The sequence below is a fragment of the Diabrotica undecimpunctata genome, chromosome 4 (assembly GCF_040954645.1).
Source record: "Diabrotica undecimpunctata isolate CICGRU chromosome 4, icDiaUnde3, whole genome shotgun sequence".
Taxonomy (NCBI): Eukaryota; Metazoa; Arthropoda; class Insecta; order Coleoptera; family Chrysomelidae; genus Diabrotica; species Diabrotica undecimpunctata.
This window is the reverse complement of record NC_092806.1, coordinates 126187092-126211301: the sequence shown is the minus strand read 5'-3', so window position 1 is coordinate 126211301 and position 24210 is coordinate 126187092. Positions and strand designations below refer to the sequence as shown.

Genomic DNA, 24210 nt, shown 5'->3' with positions numbered 1-24210 from the left:
GTTCAATGGAATGATTCAAGTATAGTCCTAAACGAAACAGATGGTAAAAAGAGAAAAATCAAAGAAGCTGCTCTAATTATGCTAAATTAGACTAATTGTGTGGCAAATTCCTCGGCAGAATGCAGTAGAATCCGGTTACCAATATTAAAAGAGTAAGTTAATAAAAGGAAAATACTATTACTAGTAAGTCAGCAACATATTAAGGATACATCATTTATGTTTTATAAATAACATACATATAAAATCAGAGTCTGATATTAATATTGAGAGTAAACTAAATGTATGACCGAATACTTACCATGTTATGGTAAGTAAGTTTCTTTCCTGATTTTTTTCCTCATGATTTACTATGGAATTACTAACAGTAAAATTTTACTGTCATCCTTGCATGTGGATGTAAGCGAATGAACTGTCTTAACAATAAAGTCGTCCCAAGAACGCAACTCAACAATATTGCCAATTTCATTTTAAAGTCGTCTATTTTAAAATGTATTAGTCAATATAAATGAGTCAGATAAAATTAAATTATTAGAAGAATTTTTCACCAAGTAGCAAAAACAAAATTTGTTTAAATTATTAATGTTTCATATTTTTTAGAACGATTTCCGAAGAGGAAGTCGAAACGTTAAAAATAAACTTATTTTAAACTTAAATCATAGTTTATTCAGAACAATATTACGAATATTTACATTTTATTAAAAATTTTTAAACCGTGGAAAAAGATGAAGGTAACGTGTACATCGATTGATGAGTTTGAGCATCATTTAGGCTATTCTTTAACATTGTAGGTTTTGATATGTTGTAAATTTATAAGAAAATGTTTGCTACACTTACTCCACACTAGTGGGGTAAGTATAACCAATGTACGTAAAAATAAAAAATAGTAACAAAATAAAATTGGAAGGTGTGATTCGCTCATATGTTTGTGTAGCAGTTACTTAATGTCTTTTCAGCAATCTTGCCAAAAATAAGTCAGATTTAGAGACATATTTTTTGGTCAATGCATTTCAAACAGGAACAACCAAAAATTCACGGTTCCACTTACCCCGGTGTATCTTATACTTTAGAGAGAACAGCTAGGCATTAATGCTGTGTGGTGCATAGTATGCCCCCCTCTATAAAACGAATTACAGAAATTTATTTCTAGAGGATGGGGGAATTATAACGGAAAACTTCATGGTAATACATCAACAGTCTAAAGAACGTTTAGTAGGGTAAGGTGATTACACCTCACCAAAAAACCACTTACATTCTGCTGACACCCAATACTTGCTAAATGCAGTATTTAAGAAACGTTATTAAAAGGGAAAACAAAACCTGGATTTATACGACACAAAATCGGGAGCACTGGAAGCGACTGAGGGAGGCGCACGTCCAATAATGGACACTCTAGACTGTATCATGATTTCGTTTGCGTTTCTATAGTGTTTCCCATAAACCCACTAGCTTGTTTACTTGTTTTTTTACGGTTCTTTTTTTATTTTACTATGTCCATTCAAAATTGAATATCTTTCTCAGGAAATGAAGGGTTTTCTGACAGCAGAACATAATTTCGTTCAAAAGAAATATAAAAAATAAAATCACTATTTCTTCACTATTTCTTTCTTGATTTGTTCGTTTCATATAAAGAACAAGGAATTCAAATATATAAACTCCCCAATTAAAATATATAAAATCCTAAATTAAAATATCATCATTCAATCTTCGCTTTTCCACTGCTGGACATAGATCTCCCTCATAATTTTCCATCTATTTCGATCTTGTGCCTCTTGCATCCAATTCCTATGACAACGTTTTAGATCGTCAGTCCAACGTGTTGGTGGACGACCTCTACTTCGGTAGGCATCATCTCTTGGTCTCCATTCCAGTATCCGCTTTGTCCATCTATTGTCTGTCATTCGAGCCACGTGACCTGCCCAGTTCCATTTTAGTGTTGCTACTCTCTCTACTGCATCAGCCACTCCTGTTCTTTGTCGTAGCTGGCGATTTGGGATCTTGTCTCGTAGTGAAACGCCCAACATAGCACGCTCCATCGCCCTTTGACACACACGGATCTTTTGAACTGTTCTCCTTGTCATGGTCAACGTTTCGGCACCGTAAGTAAACACTGGCAAAACACACTGATTAAACGTTTTTCTTTTAAGGCATATTGGTATATCAGACGATTTGAAAATATGGTTCAGCTTGCCGAAGGCTGCCCAAGTCAGTCTTATACGACGGAGAAGCTCAACGGTTTGGTTATCTTTTCCTATGCGAATCTCATGACCTAGGTATTTATAGGCCATTACCTGGTCTATGGATCTTGTTCCTACGCATATATCTTCGCTGACTACAAGATTTGTCATCATCTGGGTTTTAGATATATTTATTTTCAATCCCCCTTCTAGCGAGGAAAGGTAGAGCTGATTTAAAAGTTCTTTGGCCTCATCTATCCTATCAGCTATTAGTACAATATCATCTGCAAACCTTAGATGGCTAAGCTTTTCTCCGTTTATGTTTATGCCCTTGTCGGTCAGTTTTGCCCTTTAACATATATATTCCAAAAGCGTAGTGAACAGTTTCGGCGATTAAAACGATAAACGATAACAGCAATTAAAATATATATTATTTGTAAAACCAGAAATGGAAGATCCTTCAGCTCTGCTCCGACTTGGAAGGAACTGCATAGGTATTTCCTTTTTGTTTCGCTTGAGCGCGCCAACATAGGTCAGTCGGAGTTTGTGTTTGTTTGATGAAACATCTCTCCTCGTTTGTTAGAGAAAAACCATCACTATCCTTACCACAGTAAATATAGCCATTATAGAAATAGAGGGTATTTGCGTCAACTTACACTTTCATCAAAATTAGGTTCTCCAAAATACACTCTTTTGGAAGAACCTGCCATTTCAGAAATAAAATACTATTAGCGTCGTGGTACCACACAGACTCCGAATGAACTTTACCGATGGCTATTGAATCACAGTTGATGTGAGTATCGGCAGTGTATTGCTAAAGAATTCTTTATAAAGTAATATACTGTGGTATCGGAGTGGCTTACGAGTGCACCAACTTGATGATCCCACAACGGCAGTTGACAGTAAATAAATTAAGTACATCAAAATGATCAAATATAATAAAGGCTATTCTTACCTTTTTATTAACAGATCGTATAAAGTCAGCAGCAGTAAAAACAGGTGGAGGCGGAGTACTGGTAGGTTGCTGAGTATTTGAATTTGATTGACCACCATGTGGAGAAGGCAATTGAGAAGTTGAAGCTATATCACCAACAGCGACCCATGTTGAGCAAGACCTAAAATTTAAGATACATACTATAACACCAAATCATATTCGCCATTCGGCTACTAAATTATTAAACATATGCTTACTATGTTATTGTTGTACTTTGGTAGAATATTTCTATTGAAGAAGTTATTGTTACAATATTTTTCGACAATATTTAATCTGTTTTAATTAGTTTAATCGTCTGTGCCGGCGTATTATTGCTTTTAAAAATTTTGTTGCCCCTAATTTTTTATTTTCAATTGACAATAATAGTTGTCAGTGTGACGTTTCGCAGTAATCGCTGTAAAATCACGCAGGCACAATACTGAGGATCAAATTATTATTAAAAATGAGGTGAAGAAGTTTTTAAACGGTAACATTATTGAAGAAAGTCAATATCCTTGGAGAGCGCAATTCCTTGTCACCAAAAACAAAACTCACAAGGAGCGCCTTTTCATGATCAACTGATTAACAAATCAATTTTTGAACATTTGTGGACTGTTGACTCAAATATATCTATTTTATTTTATAAGTCACCAGTTAGATCAGGTTGGATTACGGCTCATTTTATATGATTCAGCTGCTAAGATTCATCTCAAAAAATTAGACCAATTCGAACAAAATATTTAAGAATATGTATATGTAAGATTCCTCCAAAGATTCTTCCAGTCGATGGTATTGAAGCAAAGACCTGCAAATACTTATTATATTTAAGAAAAAAACATATCTGATAAATTTGTAACTAACCGAAAAACCACAAATTCTTAACTCTTAACTTTGATCGCTAACTTAACTACATGTTCTCTAACATCAAAGTACTGGGTAAAAAAGAAAACCATTTTGTTGGCAGAAAATTTTCTATCCATCATAGAAATTGTTTCACATCTTCACCAGCAATGAATATCCCTCTGTGGTCCACAAGTTTCCAAGCTCTTTCCAATCCTATTAAAACTTATACTAAGACCACAAAAATAAAGACATTCCAACAAACATTGGAAAATAATTTATAATCGAGATGTACATAAAAAGGAACAAGTACGAAAAAAAAATTAGCAGATGGATCAAAATTAGGAAACCAGGTGGGCTCTGCCATTTTTATGATAAAACGGATGAAATGATTATGAAAAGATTATAAAATTGAAATGATTATGGAATAATATATTGAAATGCTGAAATAATATATTTATGATGAAACGGTTGAAATAATATATAGGTTACAAGAGCAAATGTTCATTTTTAATCCAGAACTGATTGCAATAAAAGAAGCCTTTATTACGTACTTACTGGAAAATTATCGATACAACTAACTACTAAAATACTGTTAAGTGCTAGGCTTAGAATACCCACTGGGGCTCTAGGCTAACTACAACTAAAGGAAAAGAACTATTTTTAGCTGTTAAGGAACAAAAGGGTGAAGTAATCTCTACTGGCAAACCAACATACTGGCCTACCGATAGGAACAAAATTCCGACCTGATAGATTTCTTTATTTACAAAAATATCTCAGCTAACTATCTGGATATCAGTGACGGCTGGGACATGAACTCTGATCACTCACCGATAATTTTAACTATGAGTGATACAGTGATTAAAAAAGAGTGCAATCCATTATTGACTAACAAATAAACTTGTTATGCCATTGAGAAACACGAGGCAACTTGATGATGAATTAAAAGTTTTTATAAAAAATATCCAATAGGTACCTTGGGAAAACACTCGCACAATAACTTCTAGGACAAAAGGAAACAACTACCCAAAATAAATCAGAGAACTCATAGTAGAAAAAAGGAAGTTAAGAAAAAAATGGCAGCAATACAGAGCTCAACGAGACAAAACTAGTCTAAATAATGCTACACAAAAACTTAAAACTGCGTAAAAACTGGGCTAGAAGTAACGAACAGAAAGCAGAACGATTTGCTGATCATTTAGAAAGCACGTTCAAACCCAACAACAATGATGGTGAAGAACTGAGATGAAAAGAACCATTTCAAACTGAAGAAAGAATAACGTTGACATCATTTAGAGAAGTATCAATAGACATAAAAGAGAATATAAATCCTAAGAAAGCTCCAGGATATGATCTCATAACAGGAGAACTATTAAAAAATCTACCAAGAAAAGCCGTAGTTAAGCTGACACACCTAATAAATGCTGCTTTTAGATTGAGATATGTTCCCAGGCTCTGGAAAGTAGCCGACGTCATTATGATTGCCAAGCCAGGTAAACCTCCTAATAAAGTGACATCCCATCGACCAATATCACTCCTTCCGGTGATGTCAAAACTATTTAAAAAACTTCTATTGAAAAGATTAAAATCAATAATAGAAAGAAAAAATTTTATACCAAATCATCAATTTGGTTTCAGAAATCAACATTCCAATATAGATCAAGTTTACAGAATAACGAATATAATAGAAAAACATTAGAAGAAAAGAAAGTCTGCTCTACAATCTTCTTGGACGTAGCACAGGCGTTTGATAAAGTCTGGCATGAGGATTTAAAGTATAAACTAAGAACGTTCATGCCTAAATGGTATTCAGAAATCTTAAAATCATACATTGCGAATAGATGTTTCAGAGTAAAACAAAAAAAAGTGTACACCGACTTAAGGGAGATCAAAGCTAGTGTGCCACAAGGGAGTGTCGTAGGTCCGTTCCTGTACCTATTTGATACGTGTGACATTCCAGCGCTAAACCAAAACACTATTGCCACCTTCGCGGATGATACAGCCATACTAGCGATAGGAGACACTAGTGAAGAAGCGACTGATAAGTTGCAACTATCAGTAAATAAAATACATAACTGGATCAGAAAATGGCGAATAAAATTAAATGAGACTAAATCTGCACACATTAACTTTACAAATAAAAAAATAGAAAATTTCTCAGTTAGAACAAATGATACCCAAGTTCCTTATGCAACATCAGTAAAATACTTGGGCATCACCCTAGACGCGAAGCTGCGCTGGAAAGTCCATGTCAAAAAGAAAAGAGGGGAGCTTTGTATTAGATATAAGAAATTGTATTGTCTGATTGGAAAAAATTCAACATTATCCATTCATAATAAATTATCCATTTACAAGCAAGTACTGAGGCCAGTATGGGTATATGGGTGCCAACTCTGAGGCTGTACCAAAGCTAGTAATCTACATATTATCCAGAGATTTCAAAACAAAGTACTGAGACACATTGTTGATGCTCCTTGGTGTATCCGTAACAGCAACCTCCACCAGGACCTGGGTATAGGAACTGTGAGCGAAATAATCAAGAGAACAGCAGCAAGTCACGAGCAGATGCTGCATAGTCATGTAAATGTCGAGGCAATCTAGCTTCTTGACAACACTGAACTAAAAAGAAGACTCATAAGGACAAAACCATTTGAGTTAGTGTAAATCTGTAACAGTTTAGTGTAAAAAGCAGAGTATAGTGCTATTGCATGTTAGTTAGTTAGTGCATTAGTTGATAGATAAAATAGTAAGTCATAATTAAGTATTTGCTGTTTATTAAGTTAGGTCAGAAGATAACTGATAATTGGTCATTTGTGACCAGATAACAATATACAAACACCGCACAGGTGTTATACAAAAAAAGGTATTATTGTGGGTGGATTGAAGATTGATAAAAGTTATGATTGTAAACATCTATACAAATATCTGATTCAGTGGTGAAGAGCTAAATTTTTTTTAATATTAAATAAGGGCCTATATGTTTTTATCAACAATTGATGCCTGGAATATGGAAAACAGATATTTGCACGATGCTGGATTCTTTATTATTACATATTGAGATGTTAATTGATGTATGTAAGAATGTATTAGATATAGACGGTGAACAGAATAATAATTGATTAAAATATTGCTTGTATAATTAAAGAATATCTTAGTTAAGACAACTGCTGCTGGATAAATTTCTGTAAGAAATGTATCCAAGTGTTGCTACGCCACTGGTAGCAATTAACTTACACGTCTTAAAATCTACTGAGGTAAATTCTCCAGCAAATTCTCATGAAAGCCGATAATGTGTTGAAAAGATATGTTTACCCACAGATTAACTTTCTCCTACCAATTCCCAAAATTTCCCTGTTAGAAGGAATTCAAAAGGTGGGTTTTACCTACCTCTGTATAGAAATATCGAAGTTGTCCCCCATCCCCCGCAAATCCCTTGCAATAGACAGGCATTGAAAATCAGAGTTTTAAGTAGTCAGTATAAAATTGTATCCCGACTTAGCTGGTAGCTTCTTGTTAGAGGTTTAACTCTCGCTTATTAGTTAGTGTTAATTTCGTATTCGATCAAATTCAACACATTGCTGGTTTTAGAGTTTAGACTCTCGTGTATTGAGTATACCTAGTTATTGTTACATAGCTTATAGTTAAAAGCTGAACGCTCACTCTTTATCAAGTATATCAATATTAAAGAAAACATCCTTAGTTGAAGTGATAATTATTAGTAACATTTTAATCTGTATCAGTGCTAGTGTCGCGGACTAGTGTATGGTGGACAGTGATCGGCGGTTTCAATAAAAGAACTTGCGCTAAAAGTTTGGCTAGATATTAACTTAGTTGTAGTAACATTCAATTATTAAATTACGTAATGTTTGAACTGCTTGTGTTCTTATTTCCCACGCCAGTGGGTGGTCCTTTAAGTTACATGACTTAGTACGCTCTAAATGGTAAAAAGATCGCCATCCTAGCTTGTTGAACAAATGTCCGTTTAAGTCTACCAGCTGCTGATGAGTTGTATTACTTGGGCGTGAATATGAATTATGATCTAGATAATTATTGGAAAAATTATTATTAATGTAAGGTCAGGATATGATTAGAGTTGTGTAATCTATTGTTTGAGGTTGCAGTTATAGGAATATGGTATAATGTGACATATGGTCATATTATGAAATATAATAGAAACAGCATAACTAAAGGCCCTATTTAGCTAAAATTATGAGTAATGGTTATAGGATGAGAGGTTTTTTAGTGAAGTTAAGTAATAATAAGGTCCTATATGTTAAAAACAACATTTAGTACCTGAGAAATATTCTAGTGTTTAAGTTCTAGGTTTATGGATGTTGGATGGATGGAGAGAGTTGATTAAATAGTAATGTATGTTATCAAAATTATGGAAAAACAACAAAATTGATGGATGAATGGTGAAACTATTTGGCCAATGACAATTTGTGATGTTATATTGTTATTGTGAGAGGGAAAATAACTGAATTTTATTTTAGCTTTTCACTTTAGGTTTATTATATTAAAAAACCTTTTATAAAGAAATTTTTTAAATAAAAATTTTTACAAAGAGAAAGATTTTAGTAAACAGTAAACAATTTATACTTATAGTGTCTCCCGAATTAGACGCAACCATGCCCTATATAGAGTTTATAAAATTCAAATAGAGCTAATATAAAGTAATTTATGCATTTGTGATGAAATTTCCGATCTTTAATTTATATCCCTCGAATGATGTCCATTTAATTTAATAAACATTGACACTTTGTACTTGAAATTATTGAATTTCAAAATGCCGTTGCCTATTAATTTTAACTATTTAATAATATTAACATACAGGATTGACCATTCAATGGATTTTGTCAATTTGGCAATATTCAATGGATTTTGTATAAATGCTAAAACAGGTCGATTTTTATTCCGAAGGAGACATCTTTTAACGATATAGATATCTGCCCTTTGTCTTCAAGTACGACAAACCTTTAACTTTAAATAGGAAATATACCATCTGTGGAAATTATTAGACACCTATTTCGCATCTCGTGGTCTCTTGATCGTTGTGTCCTTTCATTCCTTTTTGACTGAAGCACTGACTTTAATCCAAGACTCATTGGTATAAACAAGGTTTACATTATCATTCTTCCTCAATGTATCTCCAGGATATAATATCTTTTCTTTCCATCATTATCCAATTTCGACTTCTTTTACCATATTCAAAACCCATGCCATGGGGTTCTAATGGGGTAGTGATGCGTCTCAAATAGCCTCTCCTACTCAACAGTCAACCTCACCTTCCCGTTGGTGAACCCTGTTAGCACAAACGAGGCTCTGACGACCGAGTATAGGCGGTATAACCTTCTCATCCTGCACGGAGGAAATGTCGTTGCCATCTCCAGGTCCACTACCCCCTGAGGCTTGTGGGCTACAGTCGGCAGCCCCGGCACCAGACTCGGATGCGGAAGGCCAATAACCTACCCATCCTAAATTTGACCTTATTACTGAAACTTTGGCAGAAACAAACCGGACGGAACACATGTTGACGACCTTGGCATCACCGAAAACACGGACACGATTTGGTTGCTGGAATGTTAAAACTCTGTATGAGATTTCTAAACTAGCTCAAGCAGTAAAAGAGTTAAATAGGTACAAATTAAGCTTTGTCGGTCTATCGGAATTAAGATGGTTGGGCAATGGTGAACACTATACCCAAACAGGAGAACTCCTATTATACAGTGGTAAAGAAAATGGGAGCCACGAGAGCGGAGTGGGTCTTTTACTCAGCAAACAAGCCAAAAAAAGCCTTATTTCATGGAAACCCATTAATGATAGAATTATGACTGCCAGATTTTATACCAGATACTGTAAGATAACAGTGATTCAATGCTATGCTCCCACAAATACATCTCTCCACGAAGAAAAAGACATTTTCTACGAACAACTAGAACAAACGACCCAACAAGTAAACCGAGGTGATATACTAATAGTGATGGGTGATATGAACGCTAAAGTTGGAGAAGACAATATTAACTTAGAAACCGTAATGGGCAAACATGGCCTAGGAATGATGATGATGTTCCAGTCATAGTTTAGTTATTGGTGAAACGATCTTTCCACATAAAAATATTCACAAGGTAACATGGACTGCACCTGGCCATACAAGAGAAAATCAAATAGACCACATCGCTATATCAAAAAGATGGAGATCATCTCTTCTTGGTGTACGTAATAAAAGAGGAGCAGACATCGCAAGTGACCATCATCTCGTAATTGGTACCATTAAAATCAAATGGCAACATACAATCTAGATAAACTAAAAACGGTCCCAGGAAGACATATGTTTAGAGAGGAACTTCAACTCAAAACAAGAAAACGTGAAATAAATAGCTGTGAAGATTTCGCAGATGTTTTGACAGAAATAGCTGAAGACAAACTGGGTAAAAAAGAGAAAGATAGAAAGGAATGGATATCAGATAAAGCATGGAATCTTATCGAGGAAAGAAAACAACGAAAACAAGATATCCTGCAAGCAAGAACAGTAGAAAGAAGAGCACACCGACAACAGGAATATCAAACAATAAATAAATCAGTTAAAAGAAAAGCAAGAAGAGACAAAAGAAGGTGGGCCGAGGAACTGGCAAAACAAGCAGAAACAGCTGCACAACACAACAGAACTAGGGAGCTTTACCAAATTACTAGACGACTAACACAAAAAGTGTCCAACTGTTCGAACATTGTAAGATCCAAGACAGGCGAATTACTTACTATAACAGATGACCAAGTAGAGAGATGGAAAGAGCATTTTCAGGAGATGCTAGGCATTCCCAGAGATAACGCAGACGAAATTGTCGAAAACACGCAGAATATAGACTTGCATATTTCTTGTGAGGCCCCTTCCAAAACGGAAATAATAGCAGCTATCAAATCTCTGAGAAACAACAAGTCACCGGGAATCGATAACATTGCTGCTGAAATACTTAAAGCTGATCCGCATCTAACTGCTGAACTTTTGCTCCCCATAATCCAAGAGGTATGGGAAACAAACCACATTCCAGCGGGCTGGAAAAAAGGTAACATTATCAAGCTTCCAAAAAAAGGCAACCTCACACTGTGCAAAAATTGGAAAGAAATAACCTTGCTTACTGTCATAAATAAAATTTTCACGACCATCATACTGAAAAGAATAACAAACAAGGTTGAGTTTCGAGCTAATCAAGCAGGCTTTAGACCAGAATCCTCCTGCATAGACCACATTAATACTGTGAGGGTAATAATGGAACAATCGGTTGAATGGAACACACCCCTATACATGGTTTTTGTGGATTTTGAACGTGCCTTTGATAGCTTGTCTCACGCTGCTGTATGGAAAATTTTAGAGCAAAGAAACATCCCGCAAAAAATAATTTCTATTATAAAGTCACTATATACTGATGCGAAATGCACACAATGGGATCAACAGTGACGAATTCGACGTACTTACTGGAGTTAGACAGGGACGCGTGCTTTCTCCGTTTCTTTTTAACATAGCTATAGACTATACTATATCTCCAAACTAGACCCTGACACAAGAGGGATACAATGGACGTTAACCACATGCCTAAGCGATCTAGAATACGCAGACGATATCTGCCTATTAGGTCAAAGGTTCCAAGATCTGGCTTACCAATTGGAAACACTTTCCACTGAAGCCAATAAAATAGGTTTAAAAATTAATATTAGTAAAACCAAGTCCATGAGAATAAATGCAAGGAACAACACGCTATTTACTATCGACAATATGCAGATTGAAAATGTGGAAAACTTTACGTATCTTGGAAGTGTCATAACAGAAAACGGAGGTACAGAAGACGATATTCGTATGAGGATACGAAAATCCCAACAAGCTTTCAGCACGCTCAACCCTGTTTGGAGATCTGGCGAGTATACTACAAGGACAAATATCCGAATATTCCGATCAAATGTCATGTCTGTTCTACTCTGCGGATGTGAAACCTGGAATGTGACAAACACCCTCACAGACAAACTGCAGGTCTTTGTTAACAAATGTCTACGAAGAATTGTTCGTATATTCTGGCCTAACACCATCAGAAACAAAGATCTGCTATACCTGACCGAACAAAAGAGGGTACAAAATGAAATTAAGTCCAGAAAGTGGGGTTGGATCGGTTACACACTCCGAAAAAATAGTTCCAGTATCGCAAAGACTGCCCTAGAGTGGAATCCTCAAGGGAAAAGAAAAAGAGGTCGCCCAGTACAAACTTGGAGAAGATCCATCATGGACGAGATAAGAGGCCAAGGAAAGTCTTGGAATGAGGTGAAGGCCTTAGCGCAAAATAGAACCCGATGGCGCGTTTTCACTGAAGCTCTATGCTCCACTTTTAGGAGTTCAAGAACCTTATATACATATATATATATATATATATATATATATATATATATATATATATATATATATATATATATATATATATATATATATATATATATATATATATATATATAAAACTCATGTCATTTAGTAGCCTACGAAATATGGTTTTTTAAAAAGCTGGTAGGTCCTCATCATCCTTCACTTGTTCATTATGCTGTCGTCGGTTCCTGGTATGTTTTCCAAAAAAATCATGTACAATTTTCCTTATTCGAAATTTTACTCCCTCATCGTAAGTATCTTTACGTGAATTTTACTGGAAACTGTTTTTCTTCCTTTTTTGTACCGGTTTCAGTTCGCCGTGCCTCTTCACGGATGTCATAAATTTTGCGAACACTTACACCACACATTTTAGAAACTTTTTCCACAGTAATAGTCATGCTGTCATCATTTTTTAAGTTCAGATGATAGTTCAATACATTTAACACCACACATTTGACTTGCACACTAAGAGTCATACCCTGTTTCAAACTCACGACAGATACTCGCAATGGCTCCATGATGTAGGTACTTTCATCCGCTGGCGAAAAAGAAATATAACTGAGCTTTCATAGTTTTTGCCAACAAGTTTTTGGTCTAATGGCCATTACCCAAATCAAAAAAGGGGACTAGTTTGCTTTGCGTGAAAAATGGGGATTAAGACTGATTCGCTTCTCCTAATGACTTTATAATGATCTTTATTTCTTAAAAAAGATGTTTACAATGAAAAATATTGAAAACTGATAAATATAGATAAGCTATCGACATTAAGTTTTTGATATATTTTACTTTTTTAATAGTATTTTTCCTCACGTTATTGATTAGTTCGACAATGTAACTCTCTTATTTATACATCGATGATTGAATCATGCTTTACTTGAAACAATGATGATAGTCGTTTATATAACTGCATTCTAACTGTGGCTTCTACTAAAGATAGTAGGTAATCTATAGAGGCTCACAAAGTGTTTCAAATGTTTAACTGGGAAACTATTGGAGCACTCACTCTATCACTAATATGAGTGTAGATAACGTAGCATAATTTGTTTTAAGTTGTAAAGAGCTAAAGTTTACCAAATTTGAAAAATTATCTGCCAACGTTTTTGATCTATTATAAATTATTAATTTTAATTTTAAACTTTTAAGCTCCTTGAATAACAAACTTATCACATCACAGATGTTTATTATAACTTTTACTCTTAAAATTAAAGCAGAGATCATCCACAAAAATATTTTATTTCTTTGTCTATGTTCGAAACACCCTTTATAAATTCCAAAAGCTATCAAAGTGTAGTTCTTACCTGGAAGTTTGGTCCAATCTTGCATTCTCCAAAATAAATCCTGATCTTTGTAATGAATTAAGGGCTAACTCAGATACAGCATTTCTAAGTCCTGGAAGAGTGGGTCCCTCTTCAGGTGACGGTAACTGGCTAATATCTGACGTACTGAAACTTTTTTGAAGACCAACGGCGGATGATAAGGCTGCACAACTACGAATTAATTCAGTCTCTTCTTCAAACCATAAAATTTCAGGTATGTCTGCCGGCCTTAAACAAAAACAAAATTTTATCATTGTAATACAACACTTCCTTAAAAAATGCCAAAACATATGCGAACTACATTGACAAAAATAAACATAATTTAAAATTTGTTGCTAATTTAGTTCATTTAAACATGACACAAATTTAAAAGGTCGACACAGAAAACTACATAATGACAACAGTTATGAGTAAGTAGACGCTCCTACGCGGATAATGAAATTTTTGTGGGGTTTATGGACTAGTAATGGTACGAAGTTTGTGTTATTTCTTGTATATAATGTACAGGATGCAGTAATAGTGCATCACATACGATACATGTAATAGATATAAAAAGAGATACTTACAAAAATTATAGGTAACTTTATACTTTATATTATTCTATTTATTTTGTATTGAGAGGGTATAAAATATTACCTTTAAAACGTTTGCAGATTGCCGTTTTGGACTCATCGAAATGTGGTGGCTACGTCTTTGATATTACACGTCGCTTGGTGGCTTAACGATGCTGAGTAGTTCTCTGTCTACAGAGTCTGGTCTGATAAGAGTTCGGCTAAGATATTGGCATATCAAGCCGGAATATACAAGTTCCGTCCTCGGCACCGACAACGATATTTTCAATTTTTAATAATTATGCCAACCGTCATTGTGCTTCGTAGGGTACGTAAAGCCGTCGGTCACTGCTGAGTAAGTGGTCATTGAGTTTGACAAATAATTGATAATATAATTGATTCACATCGCAGTTCCATTTTCCATTCATCTTGGCAGCCAGATATTTAAATCGTTATATGTACCTCTTCTATAATATTTCCGCCGATTGTCAAGATACTATTAATTATAGGCTGTCGACCTATTAACATAAATTTGCGTTAATTGTAAGCGTTAATTGTAAGTCCAAAATGTGCCGAAGATCCAAAGTTGGTGCTAGAATTACCGTATTGACTGCGTATCGTATCTTATCTATCGGAATTCCGTTAATTTTAATTCCTCTAATTTCTTCTTCCAGAGCCATGTGCAATATTTTTTCTGCTTATAATATAAAAAGTACTGGTGAAAATATGCAACCCTGATGTACTGCTTTACATACATTAAAGGTATCTTTGGGTAGATCTCATGTTGATCCTTATTTCCGTCGTTTGGTTCCAACACCCCACACCATACTACACCACATATCTTTCTCCATTAGTCTATTAATTAGGATATCGTGTTAAACTCGATGTCGTTCGAGATTTTTTAGATCCAACTTGGTATTTTATTCTGAAGTTGATAACATTTCTTTTATACAGCTCCAGTGTTTTTCCTTACTTCTTTAAGTTCCTCAGACACTTTTAATGATTTAATTCGTATTGCGATTCTTAAATCTCTTCTTATCTTAAAATACTACATCCCACCTATCCATTTTACACAATACTGAGGGAATAGATTGGCACATATTTTCCTAATGATTTGAAGTACTAAAAATCCTTACTTACACTCTAAATGTGCTTATCGATAATCCTTTTCTCTATTTATTCTTTATCGGTGATCCTTTCCTACATCGATTTTTTTATAACTGATCATCTCCTCCATCAATGTTTTATGTCTGATACTTCGCCAATAATTTGACCGGAAGTCAAAAAGTCTTTCCAACTACCGGCAATTATATACTACTAATGTTGGTACAACTATGGTCCACCGATAATTCAACGCCGGTTTCATATATTGCAAAGCCGAAATGAAACTGAAATGAAATGCAGTCTAGTATTTGGCCATTAAAATTAAAATAAGAGCCTGGTACGATAGAGCGGCATCTATACGATGCATGCCGGAGTAAAAGCTTACTTCTAGCGTCGTTCAACAGCACCTAATTTGCTATCAAAGAGAGGTCTCTTGACTTCTTGTTACTTCGTATATATATATATATATATATATATATATATATATATATATATATATATATATATATATATATATATATATATATATATATATATATATTTATATACAGGTCTTGCTGTGAAATTTTGGACATAGGCCTCCTCTTTCTTCTTCCACGTCTCTCTATTGTAGGCAGTTTGTATCCACTTCGGGCCTGCGTGTTTCTTCAAGTCATCTGACCATCTCATTTGTGGCCTTCCTCTTTTTCGTTTGTAAATATATGGTCTCCAGTGTATAATTATCTTATTCCATCTGTCGTCTTTCTGTCTTATGGTATGTCCAGCGAACTTCTACTTAACTTTTGTTATCTGTGTTAATATATCGGTCACTTTTGTTTTGTTGCGGATCCAAGTATTTCTTTTCTTGTCTGATAGCCTAATGTTCAGCATTTGCCTTTCCATGGCTCTTTGTGTATTTGCTATTTTTTCCATGTTTTCCTTTGTAAACGTCCAAGTTTAAGAACTGTAGGTGAGAACAGGAAGTATACATTGCTTGAAGACTCTTGTTTTTAAATATTGGGGGTATTTTCTATTTTGTAGTGTATAGGAAAGTTTTCCGAAGGAAACCCAAGCCAACCGTATCTTTCTCTTTATTTCTCCGGTCTGATTTTCTTTGTTTAATTTAACTAGTTGTCCCAAATATACATATTCTTTTATACTTTTTCCATCGTCAATTTGCCAAGCGTCGGCTTTTGAGATTCTTTGATGTCAATGCCGACCATTGGCGTGGAAATTAAGAAAAGGGATCAGTTATCAAACGCATATTTCAAGAAAAATCATATAATTTTTATTAATTTTTACATAATTATATTCAGGAAAATTTCTCAATTTTTGGGCAGAAATTGTTTAAACAATTTTTTAAACAAATTCAAAATATCACCTTTTGTGCTCCAAAAAATATTTTTTAGGTTTTTGGGTGACTCTAAATAAGATCTATGTCATTTTTCTCAAAAGTTAATAGTTTTGGAGATATAGGCGATTTAAAATCCGAAAAATGCGATACCTAATATGCATTTTCGAGGCTTGAAAACTATGTAAATGAGTATTTTTGAGATTCAAGAGTATCTACACTAAAGTATCAACATTGATTTTGGTGAGAAATCGGAGCAATATTTTCCGTAGCAGAAAAAGGTGATCTTTTGAATTTGAATTGTTTCCGGCAAAAATGTCCGGCACCCTTCAACCTTCGATTTGTTTAAACGGGGCATTTTTGAATAGGACTCTTCAAAGGACAGAATCAGTTTTTTTTTCAAATGGGAGCGGGCTCACAACATCGAATAAATAACAAATTAATTCTTTCAAATTAAAGCTTGTTAATTTTAGTGATTTATAAGAATATTGGACTTATTATTTAGTTTTTACATAAACCATAATATTTTTTTACAGTTATCTGTAAATAATGGCTCATTCTGTCAGAAAATTTTAAAAAATTGTCTATCCAGCAATTAAGATAGTCAACTGAAATTTAATTTTTAAACACGGCCTACTGTTAATGCACAAACAGGGTGAATCTTCAATATTTTGCTTGGAGTTAGAGATATCTGAAAAAGTTATTTGGAAAAGATATTCCAAATATTATTATAACCCTACATAACAAAGTTTTATGACAAAATTCGCACTTTTACTTTTTTCATTAATTGAAGAGCTTATTTCCAAAGTGTCTTAAATCCAAAATTTCGATTTTTTTAATTTTCTTTTTTTAAACTCTATAGATTTCTTCAAGTCTAGAATAAAGTTATATGTACCAAAACAACTTCTTATTTACCATTTAAAAGTGCATATGAAAATTGTAAAATTGTATAATTTGTATGTTAAATTTGTATGAAAATCTGTAATTTCATGGATTTCATTATATGGATTTAAGACACTTTGGAAATAAGCTCTTCAATTGTAGTCAGGATTCTAAAACGGACAGTTGGCTGTCCCGAGATGCATCTTTAGACAGCCAATTGTAGATTTAGGATCGAGATTACAAATAATACTGAAAAACTAAAATTGCGAATTTTGTCATGAAATTTGGTATGTGCGGTTACAATAAGTGGAACAACTTTTCCAAATAAGTTTTTCCGATTTCTCTAACGCGAAGCAAAATATCGAAAATTTACCCTGTTTGTGGATTCGCAGTAAGCCGCGTTTAAAATTTAAATTTCAGATGACTATCTTAAAAAAATGTGCACTATCAACATGTATGACTGTGCAAAATGTCAAATCTGTATGTATTTTAGTAGCTGATATATAGAGGTGTCTTCATCTTAAATGCGACACACTGTATAATAATGAATACTAGTGTTCAAGATGCATCGCGATAGCTGTAAAGAAATTAATTAGAAGGACTGAAAAGAATCGTCAGAGTCTTCTGAAGTCGAATCGTTCCCAGGTTGGATAACTATTGGTGCTATTGCCGGTAAAACAGGATATTCGTTTTCTATTTTTACAACATGAGCTTCGCAATTTTTCCACACATCGCTATTAATGCCACTAATTATTTCTCGAATATTCTCAATGGCCATCGCGCTTAATGTTGGTGACTGATTATATTTTCGCAATCGTTTTTTTACGGTACCCCAAACCATTTCAATTGGATTAAAAATGCAATAGTATGAGGGTAATCGCAAAAGAGTATGGCCGTGCCTGCTGCAAATGGTGTCAATAACGTATTCGTTTTTAAAATTCCGACTTTTGATCATTCTAATTAATTCTTTCTTTACTGGAATCTTTTTAGGAACAGTGATGTTTTTAAGTTGCATAAATTTTAAAATTTCGTCCTTTTTCGTGTTATTATTAGGTATTTTATTTAATATGCGGGAATGATCCGACGCATTATCCATAACAATCACTGAATTCGGCGGAATATATAATTATATTCAGGGAAATCTCTTAATTTTTCACGAATCAGTTCTAAAGTAGGCACTCTATTTTCTTTGTAAAAATTGTAAACTGTTCGCTGAATAACGTCTTTTGCAGCAGTGTCAATGCTACCCAATTTTTTATTTGGTCGCTTTCGTTTTAAGGAATGATCTGTAACTGTGCCTAATTTAATAATTGTATATATCGTCTTATACCCGATTTTTTTAATACATGAATTCTCGAAACAATTGCATTATCAATTGTAAACTGTTCGCTGAATAACGTCTTTTGCAGCAGTGTCAATCCTACCCAATTTTTTATTTGGTCGCTTTCGTTTTAAGGAATGATCTGTAACTGTGCCTAATTTAATAATTGTATATATCGTCTTATACCCGATTTTTTTAATACATGAATTCTCGAAACAATTGCATTATCAGCCATCCCAATATTTTCTTTTTTCAAACACTCACACATATTTAAAACTATTTTTTGGGATTGTACGTGCAAATCTTTATTTTTTAATTCAGAGCTGTCATTAACATAATTGTCATTATTTATTGATAACACAGAAGTTGATGCATCTTAAAAAATGCCATCCTAGAAAAATATAATATTACTTATAACTTATATTACCTATATCTTATAATAAGCCTCCGCCTCTGCAAAAGGAAATATTTTAGGGTGTCATAGCCAGACAAACAGGTGTTCATTAGAATTTACGGCTTTGTGCTTCGCGCTGTTACCATAATGCATGAGTTTAAAATTAGTGAATATAACCTTAATACCATTATTAATATATCTGCAATTTTTCATGTTTCCGGGTAAGGTATAAAATCAATGAAATTTGGAAAAAAATAATACAATTCTTGAAACCGTTTTTTAGAACTTGGATTCTAAGTTGTCTGATTTCTTAAAAGTCGATCATTATATCTATAAAAGTATTACCGCTAAATTCACCAACAGGGCAATGTCGAACGTTCAAATTCTCTCCAGACTACAATGTTGCCAATATTCGAAAATTACTTAGAATATAAGTAATATATACAAAGTTCACGGTTGCTTTAATTCATTAGTGAAGAGTCCATGGAAATATTAGTACCTAGTTAATTAATTTATATATATATTTTTTGAGAATATGTTTATATTATTTTTTAAGAGTGTCGTTCGTTGACTAGCAATTGAATAATAACGAATAGGGAATAGAGAATATTTTTTAAATATAACCTTAGGAATTTTAGGAAATATGTCTGACAACCTTGATTTGAAAGGCGGTCTCTTTGATACCAGAATGAGACATGTTTATGTTGGAAAATTATTAGTGGATGTACTATACTTGTTCTATAGTTGTTTGTGCAATTTTAATTATTAACTCTTCTGTTTGGTTGGTCATAATTTTCGTTTTATTATAATTCATTTGTAGACCTATTTTTGTTGATTCGCTATTTAATTCATCCACCATTTTATGTAATTCTTCCCTTTTATCTATCAAAGTATTCCAATATTCCAATCATTGGGGAAGAACTTCTGTTCCCATATTTCTTTTATAAGCTGCTGTAATGCCATTATGGTATCATGGCATTTTTTTATCTTTTGCCTAATTATTGCATAGATCCTCTTGTATTCGTTTTTATCTATATTTCTGAATTCTTTTCGTTGGTCCATGATTCTCAGTATTTCTTCTGTCATCCATCCTTGATTTATTCTTGTTTTTACTGCACTTAATTTTGTTTCTTAAATGGTCTTTAATATATCTTTAATTGTCATCCAGTTTTTTTCACTACTTTCCTCTTTGCCTGATTGTCAACTTTATTTTTTGTTCTAATACACTAGTTATTCCTGGTTTTACGGTATTATTTGACATCTTTTCTCTAACAATAGTAACGGGTTGCTTATTAGTCCTTGTAACTCTTTTCAATCTGTCTTATTTGTCTACTAAAATATAGTGATTTGTTGGTATATCTGCACTTGCAATTGTTTTGACTGCTAATACTAAATTTCTGTATCTTTTATTTATACATATGAAGTCTATTTGACTAAGCTGTGGAAGTTTGAAAATAATGGATACACTTACATAATATAAAAAAGCGTTTTCCGGCTCCTATAATTTACTATTTATCATATTTTTGAATATTTTATCCATTAAGGTCATTCTGAATTCTTGCGTGTGTCGATTGAATAAAATTTGACGTTTGCCCTACCTGATTAATTACGCATTAATACACGTAGGTTTTTCTAATAATAAATTCCGAATTGACCAATATATGTACGAGTACACGAATGGTATAAGAATGCTTGTTATGCCAAGCACAAACTTTTTGCGTAAATATTCATGGTAAGAACCTCTAACTTGTTAAGTGATGTAAAAAAGTTAAGGATGCTATTATATAAAAATTTGCATTCATTGCCAATTTGCAGTCAATTATTGATCTGAATTAACAATAAGCTTGAATTACGATAAACATTTATAATCTACAAAATTACTATTCAAAAATATATTTACAATGCCAGAATACTTAATTGATAATAATTGAGATCTGGTTGTAAAAACCGAACATCAACGCTTTATTTTTTTTTAGTGAAGAGTACATTATCTTGAGCAATAAGTACTCCAAAAATAATTAAAGTTCATATTTAAATAGTACTTTTCTATTTTTTCTAATCTATTGAGCATTATTGTAGAATATTTAATATTAAACATATTCTTCTTAGTTGTTAACCTATTAAAGGCATCGTGGTATCATCATTTCATAAATTGGTTTTTCCGATGTTCTTCCATTTCTCTCTATCTTCTGTCATTCTAATAAATTCTGACAGTTGGGAAAATATAGTTACGATCTGGGTTTCTTGTGGATCTCTACCTCATTTTACCTTTGATCCTCTTAAGTCTATTTTACCAGTCAGCTATATCCATTGATAAAAAGATGGCGTCCGGTAAGGATGATCGCGATAGCGAGAGCGAAAAAAACAAGTTTACTTGTTGCACAAATAAGAAAATATGCACAATACTTTGTGTAAGTGGTAGAAAAGCATTCTATAAATTATGCACGACACAGGATTATGCCGGAAACTTCAAATTTTAGATGAAACGAGTGTGATTTGTGCTGATTTTAAGATAACCATAAATAGAGGGGCTGGCATCGAAAATACGATCATTCATCTGCTACATGAACTAATGTGTGAGTTGAGAAACAAAAAACAAATCCTAGAGGAAAATAATATGGGAAAAAGTAGAAAGCCTAGAGAAAAAATTACCAACAAATTCCATGGAGTTAAAAAATGCCGCTAAAACTAAGAATAACAACCTATCCATATTAAAAGAACGAAATGATGTGACAGTGACAGGTAGAGGTCCCGTCATTTCGGAAGGCATCTAATTTGCATATTATGAGGCATGTCGAAATTGTATAAGAACCGCCTTTGAAGTTGGTGATTGGATACTAAAATTTTAACTAAAAGACAGTGGTGCGCACTATTTAGTAAATACAGCTAAAACGTATTATACTGAATAAAGGCGATTTTTTAGTTTTCAATAATTTTGAACATATTATATATTTGAAACATATATTTGAAAAATGATCAGTAAGATATTTGATGGGACAAAAACAATAATACCTTCGTAATACGTTTTACCTGAACAAACAAACTATTTTTATTGTACAAAAGAATTATTAAGTTCTGAATATTGATAAGTTTAACAAAATGGATTTTTAAAATAGCAATTAATTATTGTCAAGCGTATTTTCCAAAATATAAAATACCAATAAAATACCAAAATATTAAAGAGTGACGATAATTATATGCTAATGAACGGTCCCAATTACATGTACAGTGCACAGATTCTAAATATGCCGGTGGGAGATGGCTTCTATGCATTGTATTATAGTTGGTGTATGAGAGAAAAAGTTTTCGAAGTAATGAAATAACAAATTTTATATTATTATTTGTTATTTCATTATTTTGAAATTTTTTTGCATGATGACATCGTTTTCTCCACTCATCTGGGGTTATTTCGGAAACTCGTTTTTCCAACAGGTGTCTCACATCTTCCAATTTGAAAATCATGTTAGTTTGTGCGATATTATTTTTAATCGCAGCCCATATTAGCTCTATCGGATTTAAATCCGGATGGTATGGAGGTAACCGTAAAAGAGTGTGACCATATTCACGCAAAAGTTCATCGAATTCATACCTTTTGAAACGATTTTTATGGTACTTAATCAACGCATACAATTCGGGTTTAAAACTTTGAGGATTAAATTTTATATTGTTTTTAATCAGTCAATCAATCATATCTTTTTTTTTTTGAATTACTATTAGGCGCAGGATTCACTTGCACCGAATGGTATGAGGCATTATCGCAAACAACTACTGAGTTAGGCGGTAAATTTGGAATTAGTTTTTCCTTTAGCCATTTGCGGTAATTCGTGGCATTCATTTCTAAGTGGTAGTCACCGGATTTACTACCAGACTTAAATATTAAAAGCGTGTTTGGAATAAATCCCATTTTACCACCAGCATGCACTATTATTAAACGTTGGCCCTTCGAACTGTTCATCAGTAACCCTTTACTAGAATTATCATTCCAAGTTTTCGATAAAGTATGTCCACTGTGTACATATGTCTCATCGAGGTAAACAATGGGTCTGTTTTCGTTTCTATAATGTTCGATAAGTCTTAAATATTTGATTCTCCAAGCCCTTATTTCCGTCTTTTCAACCAACAATTTTCTGTTGTCCTGTGCTCTTCTCCAACGGAAATTCATATTTCTAAGAATCCTTCGTAGCGAGTCTTCTGATACTTTATTGTCCAAATCTCTCAATTTTGTTCTTCAATTTATTAACAGGAACACGACAATTCTCTGTTCTATGAAAATCGTGTATTATACAAATACAAGTAAATAGTGGCACAGGACCGACAAGCTTAGAAGGCAATAGTAAATGCGGCAAATACTCACGAAGAGTTGTAACGCCATTGATAATGATGATGATGACGTAAATAATAATTCAAAATAATTGGTATTTTGCAAAAATAATTCTTTAAATTTTAAATAGACAACATAAAATTGTTCTGAAGCTATTTTCTTGTGGCATTTAAAAGTAATTACTATTTAAATGGGAATAAGCCACAATTAAAGGTTAAAGTACGTTTATTGACGTTTCAATTTCCACTTCGGAAATCGTTCTCAAAATACAAACATTAGTAAATTACTAATTTTTACAATTTACTAATATTTGTATTTTGAGAACGATTTTCGAAGTGGAAATTGAAACGTCAATAAACGTACTTTAACCTTTAATTGTGGCTTATTCCCATTTAAATAGTAATTACTTTAAGACAAGATAAAGAAACAAAAAAGTACATTGAGAAGTAACTCAAAGCGGTAGTAGAAAATTAAAATATAAATAAATAAGAGCTTTCTACGAAAACAAGAGCCTATGAACTCTTTCTCCACATATGGAAAATTATGACGATCTATTACTAAATGAACTATCTAGGGGAATAATGACAATTTGGCAAAATTAAA

General features: G+C 33.3%; 1 protein-coding gene across 1 annotated transcript in view; it reads right to left on the bottom strand.

Annotated features, from left to right (window-relative positions):
- The window catches only part of LOC140439981 (uncharacterized), a 65807-nt gene that overhangs the window by 29639 nt on the left and 11958 nt on the right, over window positions 1–24210 (bottom strand). The window contains exons 2-3 of the mRNA XM_072530201.1: window positions 13687–13932; window positions 3130–3289 (exon numbers count right to left, since the gene is read on the bottom strand). Coding sequence (XP_072386302.1) covers window positions 3130–3289; window positions 13687–13932 — 406 coding nt within the window. The remainder of the gene's footprint in view (window positions 1–3129; window positions 3290–13686; window positions 13933–24210) is intronic.